The sequence below is a fragment of the Balaenoptera musculus genome, chromosome 2 (genome assembly GCF_009873245.2).
Source record: "Balaenoptera musculus isolate JJ_BM4_2016_0621 chromosome 2, mBalMus1.pri.v3, whole genome shotgun sequence".
Taxonomy (NCBI): Eukaryota; Metazoa; Chordata; class Mammalia; order Artiodactyla; family Balaenopteridae; genus Balaenoptera; species Balaenoptera musculus.
Genome location: NC_045786.1, coordinates 89,608,468 through 89,622,464, shown reverse-complemented (window position 1 = coordinate 89,622,464; position 13,997 = coordinate 89,608,468). Strand labels below are relative to the sequence as shown.

Sequence of the window (13,997 nt, the reverse complement as noted above, 5' to 3'; positions counted from 1 at the left end):
CTCGCCGCAACTAGAGAAAGCCTGTACACAGCAACGAAGACCCAACGCAGCCAAAAATAAATAAATTAATTAATTAATTAAAAAATAAATAATTAAAATTAATTTTCTTAATGGTTTAACTCACATAACAAGGCTCTTGATTGAATAAATATCTACATCCCTCCACTGTTGGAATATTTAAAAGTCTAGTCCTAATTTTATTATAATATTCATGTCCAAGGAAAAAATTTATCAATAATTAATTTATTAATTGATTACTGTGTGCTGTATTTTTTAAACTCCACTATTCCCAAAGGTAAATGGAATGCTACGGAGCACATTTTCTAATTAAGTGTAAAAAACTACAAATTTAATAAGATAATTCAAGTATATAAGAAACTATTTAAGTAATAAAACTTTACATCAAGGAAGCTGCAACATAAAACTATACTATTAATAACAATCAGAACACTTAAAAAGGCACGGATCCTTCTAACAAATTGTACTTACATCACAAGCGCACCACTCTTGGAACATGAGTAAAATATTCTTCAATTGCATCTGTATAGCAATGGCAGCCTCCCAGTCAGGATCCACTTCTATGTGTTGCCCAACCTGTCTTCTGATTTCTTCCATTCCCTACAAGAAAAGAGTGGTTAACATATACATATGGGCCCTCTTTCTTTGCTCTTCCACTGGCAAAATATAAAATCATCAGGATTTATATTCATGTATGCGTAGTTTTTTAACATGGCTGTTACACTAGGTCAGAACACACGGGTTCAAATCATAACTCTGTCACTTTCTAGCTGTATGACCCTGGTCAAATTATTTCTAAGCTATGATTCCCTTATATGTAAAAGGGGGATAATAATAGTAACTACCTCATAAGATTGCTATGAGGCTCAAAAGAAATAATGCATGAAAGTGCTTACTACAGTTATCACATGGTAAGCATCAATAAACATTAACAGTAACAACTGCAGTTAACTAAGCTATTCAGAAAGATCTATTAAAGCAGAATCAGTGAGGCAGTGTTTAAATTTTACTTCTATTTTGCTAGATTTATCCTTCCTCAAATAAAAACCATAATTTGCTCAAAACAAAACAAAACATGAAAGATTGGGGTTAAATTTTTTTTAATAAATTTATCTTATTGATGTACAGAAGAACTATCATACCTGCATACAGGTAAGAATCTTCAAAAAAGATCTAAAGCCTTCAAGGAACTGCATTCTTAATCTTTCCGTCCATACTGCGGGCTTGCTGATCAGGATATACCTATCATTTCAAGAGACAAAGAAACATTTCACTTTCCTATTTTGGGATAATTTTAAGGTTCTCAGGGCTATAGATAATGTTGATTCATCAAAATTATGAATTCTAATTTCTTGCAATTCTAGGCAGTGCTAGAATTACACCAGCAAAATGTGAATGCTCTACCTATGAGAGGCAGATGTCAAAGATAAGCCTGACTTCTCCACTCAAAAGTTAGTCTGATTAAGTGAACCTAGCCTGTCACAGCTGGACAACCACAGTACAAATTTTCTAGAACTGTTCATACCCTTCACCCAAAGGACCAGCTGAAATCCCTTCAGCCTCAAAATGCATGTCAAAACTACATGTGCATGATGTATGTTGTTTGTGCAAACTATTTCAGAATATTTTGTAAGTTATAAAATATTTTTGTGCATTAAAATGACACACTTTTTCCCCTAAAGCATGCAGTCATGAGAATTATAGTAGTTTGGCCTGAGGATTCAATACCTTTGTTGTTGCTGCTCAGTATGTAATGACTAAAGATTTGTACAACTTTGTGTGACTATTCCGCACTGGTTCCCAGAGCCATTCATTCCTGCTACCTGATTTCAGTACCATAGATATACTACTGCTGGTGGGTCAGGAAATTTGGAACAGACTTCCTACCTCCAGGCTTTCTTCGCCCAGAACCCAGAAGAAGGATATAAGCACCTATGTCATCGTGGCTTACATATCAGAATGTATTTGTTTCATAAGATAAACAGACCCATTTTAGCCTATAATTTACAAGACCAATACTTCTTTTGGCTGTAAAGACAATGGCTGTTTTCATATCCAGTGGGAACATGGTTTATCATGAAATAACTTCTCAGGAAGGAATCATTAACAATTATTAAAAATTATTTTGCACTCAGTCAACCCAAATCAATTCCTATTACACACCAGGTATCAGGAACATAAACATGAACCAGACACCCTACCCTTGAGGTTCAAAGTGCAGATGGGAAAACAGATACGTATCTGGACACTGTAATCCAATGTTAAGCTCCCAAAAAAAGGGCACAAAGGAAGTAATGCTGAACATAAAAGACAAGGCAAAAAGATGGAGGAAAAATTAGTTTTATTCGTAAAGATAGTAAGGATTGTGGTTTAATTTTCCCTTTTTTAAATAGCCATTAATATGTTGAAAGTTAAAATACAATCATCAGGACTTTATCAAAGAAATAACTTTGAAATATACTAATTACATTCTAAATCTTTCTTTTAAAGTAAAAAAGACTAAAGTTTAAACTCTACCACAATGAACAAATAGCATCAAAATTTGGCTGTTTTCTAGAGCACTACTACTCAAAAGGTTGGTTCACAAACCAGAAGCATCAGCATCAACTGAATCTTTAGAAATGCAGAATCTACTGAGTAATAATCTGCATTTTAACAAGCTCCCATAATGATTCACATTCATCTTAATATTTGAGAAGCATTGATCTAGAGAAGAAAATTTACATTTCTAGTTTCACGTAGTTCATGCCTGACCCCTGTAGGAGACCTAGGAAGTAAAGAAGATGTAAGAGATAGGAAGAAAGGAAAGAGTAAGGAAGGGAAGGAAAAGAAAAGCAGTCTGCAGATAAAAATAGGTGGTAAAAGCAGTAGAAGGAAAGGGTGGGAAAGAGTAGGAGAGGAAGAGGGTGACTTGCATTGAGAATATGCTATACTTTTCAGAAAAAGGAAGGAACAGGTTAGACTAATACAAGGATAATATTCACTTAACAGAACCAAGGTTCAACTGCATCTCTTTTCTAAGTTTCATTTCCATAATATCCCAACAGATACCTTCCACAGGGTGAGCGACAAATGAAACTAAATTAATACAGGTGTATTTATTTAGAACGAGAGAGGTAATAATCCCTTCCTTCTACTACACAGACCTCAGAGTACTGTGTTCATTTCTTGGCATATACCTTAAGTGGTATACAGTCAACTAAAACAGGTTCAGTAGCGAAGGACAATAACGCAGAAGGAATTTTAAATATGAAATGGGTATATTTAAAGAAAATGATGCAACTTAACATAAAAAAGAGTTGTCAGATATGCCTGCTGTCTTCAAATACTTCAAGTTAAATGAGCACTGAGTTGTTCTGAATGACAAAGGGTGAGCTAGAGCCACATAATGAAAGCTACAAAAAGACACAATTCAATATAAAATAAACTTTCTAAAAGTTGGAAGGGGCTACTCAAGGGTTAGAATGCACTGCTTTGAGAGAATGAAAATTTCCTGAGGCAGGCTGAACAGAGCTTCTGCTAGGACCAATAAACTTATTTCATGCTGAGGTACAGTCAGATAAGTAGTATATAAAGTGAGACTATGAAGAGCTACAAATTCTGGAAGAATCTGTACTTTATTCTAGAAACAGTTAAAAGGCATTAAGTATTTGTGGTTATTTCTAACTGATTTAAAAGCAGGGCTTCAGGAAGAAGTGGTGAATGAATAAGTATATGGGGAAATAATAAGAATGACTACAAAATTTCTACAATGAGAGACTGAGAAATGGGGCTCAGTAATTATTTGTTAAATGAAGGGTATATCTGATTGGTGTTTTAGGCCAGGTTTCAGAGAAGGCTTTGTTGTTGTTTATGTAGTCTGTGAAGCTACATAATGTAGTGAAAGGAACATGAGTATTACAGATAAATAGCGTTAGGCTCAAATCCAAATTCTGCCACTTACTAGCTTTGTGACCTTAGGCAAATAATTATAATCTACAAATAAAGATATCACCTACCTTATGAGAATGTTGCAAGAATAAAATGAAGTAAAATAAGTAAAGCTTCTTAGCACATAGCAGTTACTAATAAATAACACAGGACCCTTGTGAGAGTGAATTACACGAGAAGTCTAGCACAATATCTGCTAATCAGGTCCTCAAAAGACATTAATTTTCCCTTCTCCTTGTCATTAGAGATATCTCTACTTATGTAAGGATGTAGGAGAGAAGTTGTGAGCATCAGAAGAGTGGGAAAACTTTAAAATTACCTTCCCAACCAGGGACCCTAAAGTTTTACCATAGGGGTAAGTATCCAGGGATGTGTTAACTCTAAACTCTAAATTATTTACCACAGAGAATAATTATAGTCAGAGATCCACAAAATAAAATATGACAAAACAATGATGTGATTATGCTCTTCTCTGGATAGAAAAATAACTCTGTTATAAGAATACTTCAGAGTAATGAGAACCACAGAAAGAGATTTTTCCTATACAGTAGACCAAAGGAATGATAAATACACTGATTTAACACTAAACTTTAAGTACTGCCATTTGGAGTTTTTGTATATTTTTTGTTTGTTTGTTTTGCATAATGTAAATTATGCATAATTTGTGAATCACACTGGCTAAATGGTAATTCACTACTGAACTCATCACCATCTCAACTTGTACTGAAGATATGATAACATAACGATTTACTGAACTTTAAAGAATTACATGTCATAATCATATTTAGAAATTGCAGAATTTGGGCTTCCCTGGTGGCGCAGTGGTTGAGAATCTGCCTGCCAATGCAGGGGACACGGGTTCGGGCCCTGGTCTGGGAGGATCCCACGTGCCGCGTAGCAGCTGGGCCCGTGAGCCACAACTACTGAGCCTGCGCGTCTGGAGCCTGTGCTCCGCAACAGGAGAGGCCGCGATGGTGAGAGGCCCGCGCGCTGCGATGAAGAGTGGTCCCCACTTGCCACAACTAGAGAAAGCCCTCGCACAGAAACGAAGACCCAACACAGCCATAAATAAATAAATAAATAAATATTAAAAAAAGAAATTGCAGAATTTGAAAGGGTCTGGAAACATTTTTCTCAGTAATATCAAGGATCCAATGCATAGTTCCAGAAATCCGTCAAATGTATTTTTCTAACTAGACTAAACTGTTTCTAGGTTGGTTTAGAAACTTGTTTCCAGCTCTCTATACTTTACATGGTCGCTAGAAGAAGTGGACAAAATTAGAATGATTTTATTCACATAGGGACGAGAATAAGTAATCATATATATCTTAGAGCTCTTTTTTTAATAGCGAACTAAATGAAACATATTTTGTCTTAATATATTCTTAAAATAACTGTTTAAGTTTATGATTTATTGAATACTTTATACAGCATAATCCTTATAGTAGTCACCATCTATTTCTAAAAAAATTAGAAATTTATTTCCTTTTAGGTCCAATGATCCCAAATGTGATCTATCATATGATTCCAACTTTAGTTTAAAAGGAAACTCCATTCTCTTCAGGGAGAAAAACTTAAGAAACCCCTGATGAATACTTGGTCATATGTATGAAAAAGGGAGTTAAAAAAATTCACATCAACAAGATCATCTGAAACTAAGCACAAAGAGACTATGCAAGAGGGGCAGAACCAAAATACATGAGTGGAAGTGAGTGGAAGGCATGGTGACTATCATGGAGATTCATTTGGTGACCCCAAGAGACCCTAAGTTCCTGTGAGAGGCCCTTCCTCAGTACCTTCTTTACTGACCTGATTTTAACTCTATAAGAAGCCTTCACTTAAAACATTTATTGACATCACAGTAATAGTTCTCTGTACTTGCCATCATTATAAAGATTCCAAGATAACCAAAAGGATCAGATGTTTATTTATAGGACAGAATAAACACAACTGTGTTTAACAGGTACCCTCACCTTTTTACTCGAACAACTTACTTTAGATCACATATTACTGCATATACTCTTCCCAATTTGTCCTGGCTATAACCCTGGAAGTTGAATTTATTGTTCCTATCCAAGTATTCAGGCAAAACTTCCAGCAGAGTTTCAGTGATGACAGAGATAACATTTTGCTCTTCAATAAGATGTCGAGCCTGCAGAACGTATGAAGAATATTGTCTTTAGTATTAACTCATTATAGTATGGACTTTATTTATTTATTCATTTGGTTGGTAAGTCATTTTGAATAAATGTTCGTTGAGCATCAAACACACTCCTCAGTCTCACAGGATAGCAATTTCTGAGAAATTATTTTCTAAAAGTAAAAATTCCCTACTCCTCAGTAACTAGAAAACACCTGTCTGAACACCCCAAGCCCACTACACAGGTTATTTACATGAATGTTTACCACTGTTAATCACACAGTGAGCAAAGTACAACAAACAGATATATTTCAGGCTTCTGTCATATATATTTTCTATTCTGACATCTCCCCCTTACTAGCAATCCAATTTCTCTTCCCCATTCTTTTCTCTGGCCTTTGAAAAGAGAAAGTAGGAACTTTCCAGAAGAAACAGGAAAAGTAGTAGTATAAAAAGGAAGCAGAATCCTCCACCCTCCTCCTCCCAAGCCTATGCAGCTCCATCTCATGCAAATGCTCAACAGTTATACTGTCCTCCTGCTTTGTTTTATCTTACTCTATTCCCCCACCCCTAACAACAACAATAAAAAAAAAAAAAAACTAAAGAACAAAAGAATAGCAAAAAAAAATTTTTTTGGGTATTAAAAAGGCACTGTTCCTAAGTTACTCTAGACACTGAGAAACCATCCCTAGGTTTCACCTGCAGGAATGAGCACTTTCGGACCAAGGTAGTGCCATCACTCCCACTCCACAAATTACCTAGCCCTTGGGTATCATTAAAGCATTTTCACATGCAGATACCACTGAAGCATTATTCAATTTTCCACGTGTAATTAGACCAACATAGTGACTCAGAAATTGTTTTAATTCAACACTAACTAAAATTCTTAAATAATAAAATAAATATTACTTAGAAAGATTGCCAAGACTAATCAATACATACCAAAGTAGGAACAGTAAACATCTGAACTGAGAGTGCAGTTATAGAGATACTTCTGTCATGATCATCACTGATATAGTCTTTCTGTAGCTGCTTATAATACTGGAAGATAAAACAATAAGTGGAGAAGCAATTATAAATAAGTCCTGAAAACTTTTAAAATCCCAATTTTAACAGCTGCTACATTTGTTCCTATGTATAAGATGGCAAGTATTATAACTCCTATTTATTAAGGGGAGATACTATGGTCAACAAAAATTTACTAGAAAGAGAATAACAAAAGACTGAATATGAATTCAGCTACCCAACCTAGCATAGCTGGATAGTGAGAACTATTTAAAAAAAACACAACAAACACACACACACACACACACACACACACACAGGTAAAAATCACAGAGGACTGCAAAGGTGCAGTATATACTTTCTCCAAACAGAATCTGGGGCAATCTTTAGCAGATTTTACCCCAATGGAATAGGGCAGGGACTATATTGAAAGTATTTAAAGGCTGATATGACCCAGAAAACCAACCATCAGATTCAATCCAGCCTTAAACAGAATGGATGCTGGCTGTACATAACTTCTTCTACATACTGGTGCACACCAACTGAAAATCAATCCTGATATCTTGGGAGAACAAAAATAATAATACATCCAGTCATGCATCAAGCATCTATTATATGTAAGCACAGTGTTAGATCCTTGACCTACATATTTAATTTCAACCATTAGGATTCATACAAAGTTTAGGAGGTAACCATGGTATACAGAAAAATATCATATAAGGAGGGAGAACTGCTGTTGTATAAGGAAAAAACTTCATTTCAGATCACAGATATGGTCCAATATTCTATCTCTAATGAGTTTTAGAAGAAGAGAGTTGATAATTTGAGTTGTCATCACCTTTAAAGAAACCAAATGTCTTAGTTGCTTTTAACCATCTACTTATAAAATCCAGGAAGTGCAGGTATCTTATCCCACAGTATCATTTGCCTATGACAATCATTATTTCACTCTCTGCTTCCAATTCCATCCTGGGTCTACCTCTGTCCTAAGTTTTACAGAATTTCCTGCCACTCAAAATCAGAGTAAACTAACAAGTATTTACTGGATACCTCTGTATAAGGCAAAGCAGAAGGTTAAAGAAGTACATGTTCTAACTAGTCTAACTTGAGAGAGAGAGAGACAAAAAATATAACAATATAAGGGATATACAATAGATCAATAAAACAATATTAAAAAGCTGTAAGATTTATCTTTATATTCTAGCCTCAAATAGTTAAGTATAACTCTTGCCCATCAAATATCTGCCTCCTTTTAGCATGTATATCTGTTCCTTTTCCCTGCTATGCCTTTCAACTAGTCACTGCTCTTGTTATAATTTTACTAACAGACAAATGATTAGAAAAGATAAATGTATTCACGAATGTGATAACCTCCTATTGCTTTTTCCAGGCAAACAATAGGGCATTTTCCACCTATCTCCTCTCTCAGACTACTGTTTCCATACCACCAAATGTGAAAATAAATGAACTTTTTGACAGAGAAATGAACTATAAAATTAAATTCTTGCTTCATAATTATCCCCTTTGTTTCCATTATTTCACTTACAAAAATGGTTTTCTATATCTATTTGTTGATATCTATTTATAAAGAGCAATTACCTTCACAAATTCCATAGCAAAGAATTTTTTGTATTCCATCTCCATAAAAAAACTGCTGAAGATCAATTCGTGAAGGATCTTACGGGCACCTATACATCATTTTTTGGGGAAGTGGGAGGAGTATCACCAAGGCAAAAAAAAATTCCAGCTATTAGTAGTGGCAGAATATTATAAAAATATTTCACATGCTAATAGACCTCAAGGACTCAAATGTTAGTGGCATTTACTGAATTAATATTTAATAGCTAGAATTTAACATACATACATGTAATGCCTTTCCCCTCTTTTTCTGTACCCCTCTCACTCCTGTACCTTACTTCATCCTACTTCTCCCACCTTTCTCCATTCCTTTTCATTATGTTTCACTAAAGACTACTCTTACTCTGTACCTTCCCTTCTCCATCCCCTTTAACCTTTCTCTCACCTTTTACTTTTGGTTCTTCATTTAAATTTTAAAAATGAAAATTAACATAGCTTTTATAATGGCACTACTACATGAATGCATACATACTCTTTTTACTGGTTCTGACTAAATGAAAAGGCACTATAATTAAAAGGCATTATCTCTGGGTTTTAACACAGAATACATATTGATTGGTTAACCTCACCTTCAACGTATAATATCTTATCAAGTTCACTGATTTAATAAACACAAGAGATTAAACTCCACTTTAAGGTCATAATATTCCTCTGCTTCATGGCAAGAAGCACAAGTAAAGATCTACCTACCTTTATAAAGCTTTGCATCCCAAAGCATTAACCTGCTTATGAGACAGGGATTCTCAGAGCCAGGTTCTTCTCTAAGGCATGCTTGGCAAAAGATCTGCCTGAAGTCACCTACAAACAAAAAAAGTCATGTAATTTTTATTCTTAAAGTATTTTCTCCCAAAAGTACATTTCCTATAATAACATGAAAAAACTAACAGTGATCGTCCCACACTTGATGTCAAGAATTATTCTGTCAATATCAAAGAATCAAGAGCCAATGAAACATTATTCACAGCATCTGAAATGCAATCCTGAAAATAAGCAAAATGTATAAAAAACAAACAAAAACCATTTTATTTTATACTCAATGACATTTTAAAATTTGTGGCTATTTAAAAAGACAATAGTTTATGAAAAATAAGAAAAACAGGTTATATGCTTACTTGAATAGCTCATAATTTTATTCATCCAGGACCCCAGACGCAAAGCAAATTTCTGATGAGCCATAACCTCAGAGTGTAATACTTCTACATGAAGTGGATGTTGAGAGACATTTTCTGAATGACTCTAGAAATGAAAGGAATATTAAAAACAAACTAGTTTTAAAATTTTTGTTTTAACTAAGTAATCTACTCTTCAAAAAAAGAAATCATATAACTGTTGCAGTTCCAAATCTCGGGGTCTAAATGCTCCAATCTTACCTTTACTTAGGATGTCAAACCACTTCAACAATATAATTGTTTTACTTGGGCTCTTGTAATGTGCATTCCTCTTAAAATTCTCTTTTTGACTCTAATTCAGAAAATTACCTTTATATCTTCCTTTGCTTCCTGGCAAGCAGCAAAAGCACCTGCTTTAACAGCCCGACGGCCCTAATTATAGACAAACATGAGAATTAGGTAGTAGATTGACAATCCCAATCAATAAGTAATATAAAGCCCAAAGACCCAATAAGCTCTTAATTATCAATCATTCGTTGACTGCCTAAAAGTCCTAAGATTGACAATACCTAGAAGATAAACATAAATGTTTAGCAGCTTTATGTAGCTTCAGAACTTTCAATACCACTAGTGGAGAGTTTCTATACTTTAGGATTCTAGATTTCCTGCTTGGCAAGAATGTCAATTATTTACTTATTGTAGTATATTCTATTTCTATCAGATAATAATAAGTTAGGTTTACTAAACTCCTATTATATGTCTTAGATAGTTTTCATGAGTAAACTTAAAATTCTTCATCATGTGTTCCATAATACACTTGTGGTCCACTAGTGGGTTAGAAGTATGGCCAGGATATTGATTCCTCAAGCCCTAGAATCACAATGCTAATTACTAGTGCCATGATGTTTCTTCCACCATCTTACACTCCTCTTGAGGGTAGGGATTAGGTTAATGTTCCTTCTGCATACCCGAAGAACACATTTTGCTTTGGATGGGTGTTAAATAAAAGCTGAGCCATGCTATCAATATTATTCTAAAAATAGTTTTAATAGATGATGTTAACTAACCAACTTCTCATAATTCATGCATTTATTCATTCATTCAATAATTGTAGAAACAGACTGAGGTTGAGTTGACATTCTTAACAACTCCTTGCCAAGTATATTCAGTAACTTTCTAATTATTTAGAACAAAAGAGGAAAATTAGTCATCTTAAACTGTTATACACACACAGAAAAATCAAGTTTCAACCAATTTACTTAGGCTATGAAGAATAAATGAAGAGGATGGTTGTACTTAACACACTACTAAGGCACTTGGCAAGGGCCAGTCAACACCCAATTTCCAGGAAGCTGATGAAGACAGAATAATAATTCAAATGACACTCACGAACCTCTTTGTCTATGGCAGTGGTGTGCAACTGTGCCTCTGCGAGCTCACAGTCAAGAGCTCTTTGTAGACTGTATATGACATGGTCATATGAATGGTGTTCATCATTGAAAAGGACACAGTAGTAGCTATCATTTTTCTCTCTGTTTAAAAAAAAAAGATATATATTCAGACACTGTAACAAATAAACAAAGGAAAACATGAAACACAGGCTAAAATAATATATGCCATTGATGAAGCAGCACCATGTAGTTTCCTATGTATGGGAAAGTACCTCTGTAATACAAGTATAGGAGGTGATTTTAAGTGGTACGGTGCCATAAAATTTAAAAACCCTGATAAAAGTATTACCTTTTCCATGTTTGTTCCCCAATTCTTCTAACTTTCAGAATTAAAATATTATTCTCAGTAAGTGGCAGTATGTCTTTAACACCATTCTTAACTCTTGCTAATCTCCCACTTTGACAAAAGGAGACAGGCCTCAGGCTCAGAACCTTCAAGCAGGCAATGATAGACAGATTTTATTAACATTTAGTTTTTATTTAACTTACTTTTGTTTTTACCTTCTATTTATTTTAAGTGATAGTGGTTTTATAGCACATTTAAGTTTTTTTAAAAAAGGTACATAGATTTAAAGTGCCAGAACTACCATTTGACTGAGAGGCCTTAGACAAATCACTTAAGCATTTAATCTTCCTGAGATGACAGTATCTTTTCCACCTCTAAGAAGAGTATAATATCTACATTTGAGAGTGGTGTGAGGATCTTATAAAATACGTGAAAATGGCTGCCATGGGCTACACAAATGTCAGAAGTTATTATCAGTTTTAAACAGTTTATAATAACCTTTCACTAAATACTCAATTGACCCTCATAACTCTAAGAGGCAGCTTTTCTCAGGCCTCTGATACCTTAGGAAATAGAGGCTCAAACAGACTTCTCTATGGTCCCAAAGCCAATAAGCAGTGAGAATTAGAACTCAGATCTGTGAATTTGAAGTCCAGTGCCATCTTACATACATGACCACACTCAAGCAACCCACCCTTTTTACACAGGCATATTGCTAGTATTATGTTTACCAACACAAAGTTTCTTAAAGCATTTAACTGATGGAATCAAAATATCTGAAATTAAAACCTTTGTGGACACAATCTCTGAAGATCTTTATTTTTCCAAACAGTTTATGGCCCAGCAAAAGTCAAAACAATACATTTAATGTTTTTAAAAATTGAAATTCTTAATTCTCTCTCCTAGGATAATACAAATAAACCCAGTAAACTAAAAAAACTGTATTTAGGTTTGTGAAACTCCTAATATTACTCAGGTAGAAAAATTCCTACAAGCCCCAAACTGTATTTCATATCAGGTCTAGAATTCTCTTTTGCATTTGTAAATTAAGAGCAAATATTACTGTCACTAAAAGACTTATGGTTGTTAGAAATTGCTGGGTTTTAGCTAAAAAAAACTGTTAAGGGAATTCCCTTGTGGCGCAGTGGTTAAGAATCCGCCTGCCAATGCAGGGGACACGGGTTCGAGCCCTGGTCCGGGAAGATCCCACGTGCCGCAGAGCAACTAAGCCCTTGCGCCACAACTACTGAGCCTGCACTCTAGAACCCACGAGCCACAACTACAGAGCCCGCAAGCTACAACTACTGAAGCCCATGCGTCTAGAGTCCATGCTCCGCAACAAAGACAAGCCACCGCAATGAGAAGCCCACGCACTGCAACGAAGAGCAGCCCCCATGCACCTCAACGAAGAGCAGCCCCTGCTCGCCGCAACTAGAGAAAGCCCGCAGGCAGCACCCAAGACCCAATGCAGACAAAAATAAATAATACATAAATTTTTTAAAAAACAACTGTTAAATCCCTACACCTGAAATAATCCTAGATCCCAAAGCACAGGGCAAAGGGCTATCTCCTTATTCCTACCATCAAATATTTTTAAAAAATTTTTTTAAAATTAATTAATTAACTTATTTTTGGCTGCGCTGGGTCTTTGGTGCGGTGTGCAGGCTTCTCGTTGTGTTGGCTTCCCTTGTTGCGGAGCACGGGCTCTAGGTGCACGGGCGTCAGTAGTTGTGGCACAAGGGCTCAGTAGTTGTGACTCGTGGGATCTAAAGTGCAGGTTCAGTAGTTGTGGCACGGGCTTACATGCTCCACGGCATGTGGGATATTCCTGGACCAGGGCTTGAACTCATGTCCCCTGCATTGGCAGGTGGATTGTTAACCACTGCGCCACCAGGGAACCCCCATCAAAATTTTTTCTTTTCTTTTTCCTTTTTCTTTTTTAATTTAATTTTGTTTATTTTTTTATACAGCAGGTTCTTATTAGTCATCCATTTTATACACATCAGTGTATACATGTCAATCCCAATCTCCCAATTCATCACACCACCACCCCCACCCCCCCGCTGCTTTCCCCCCTTGGTGTCCATACATTTCTTCTCTACATCTGTGTCTCTATTTTTGCCCTGCAAACCGGTTCATCTCTACCATTTTTCTAGGTTCCACATATATGTGTTAATATACAATATTTGTTTTTCTCTTTCTAACTTACTTCACTCTGTATGACAGTCTCTTGATTCATCCACATCTCTACAAATGACCCAGTTTCGTTCCTTTTTATGGCTGAGTAATATTCCATTGCATATAACTACCACATCTTCTTTATCCATTTGTCTGTTGATGGGCATTTAGGTTGCTTCCATAACCTGGCTATTGTAAATAGTGCTGCAATGAACATTGGGGCACATGTCTCTTTTTGAATT

At 35.4% G+C, this 13,997-nt stretch overlaps 1 protein-coding gene across 5 annotated transcripts in view; it reads right to left on the bottom strand.

The window, feature by feature from the left end:
- The window catches only part of UBR1 (ubiquitin protein ligase E3 component n-recognin 1), a 144,718-nt gene that overhangs the window by 72,356 nt on the left and 58,365 nt on the right, over positions 1-13,997 (bottom strand). For all 5 annotated transcript variants that reach the window (XM_036842347.1, XM_036842348.1, XM_036842350.1 and 2 more), the window contains 9 exons: positions 11,234-11,372; positions 10,210-10,272; positions 9,844-9,967; positions 9,422-9,529; positions 8,693-8,781; positions 7,031-7,129; positions 5,943-6,100; positions 1,161-1,260; positions 490-618 (listed from right to left, as the gene is read on the bottom strand). In XM_036842347.1, coding sequence (XP_036698242.1) covers positions 490-618; positions 1,161-1,260; positions 5,943-6,100; positions 7,031-7,129; positions 8,693-8,781; positions 9,422-9,529; positions 9,844-9,967; positions 10,210-10,272; positions 11,234-11,372 — 1,009 coding nt within the window. The remainder of the gene's footprint in view (positions 1-489; positions 619-1,160; positions 1,261-5,942; positions 6,101-7,030; positions 7,130-8,692; positions 8,782-9,421; positions 9,530-9,843; positions 9,968-10,209; positions 10,273-11,233; positions 11,373-13,997) is intronic.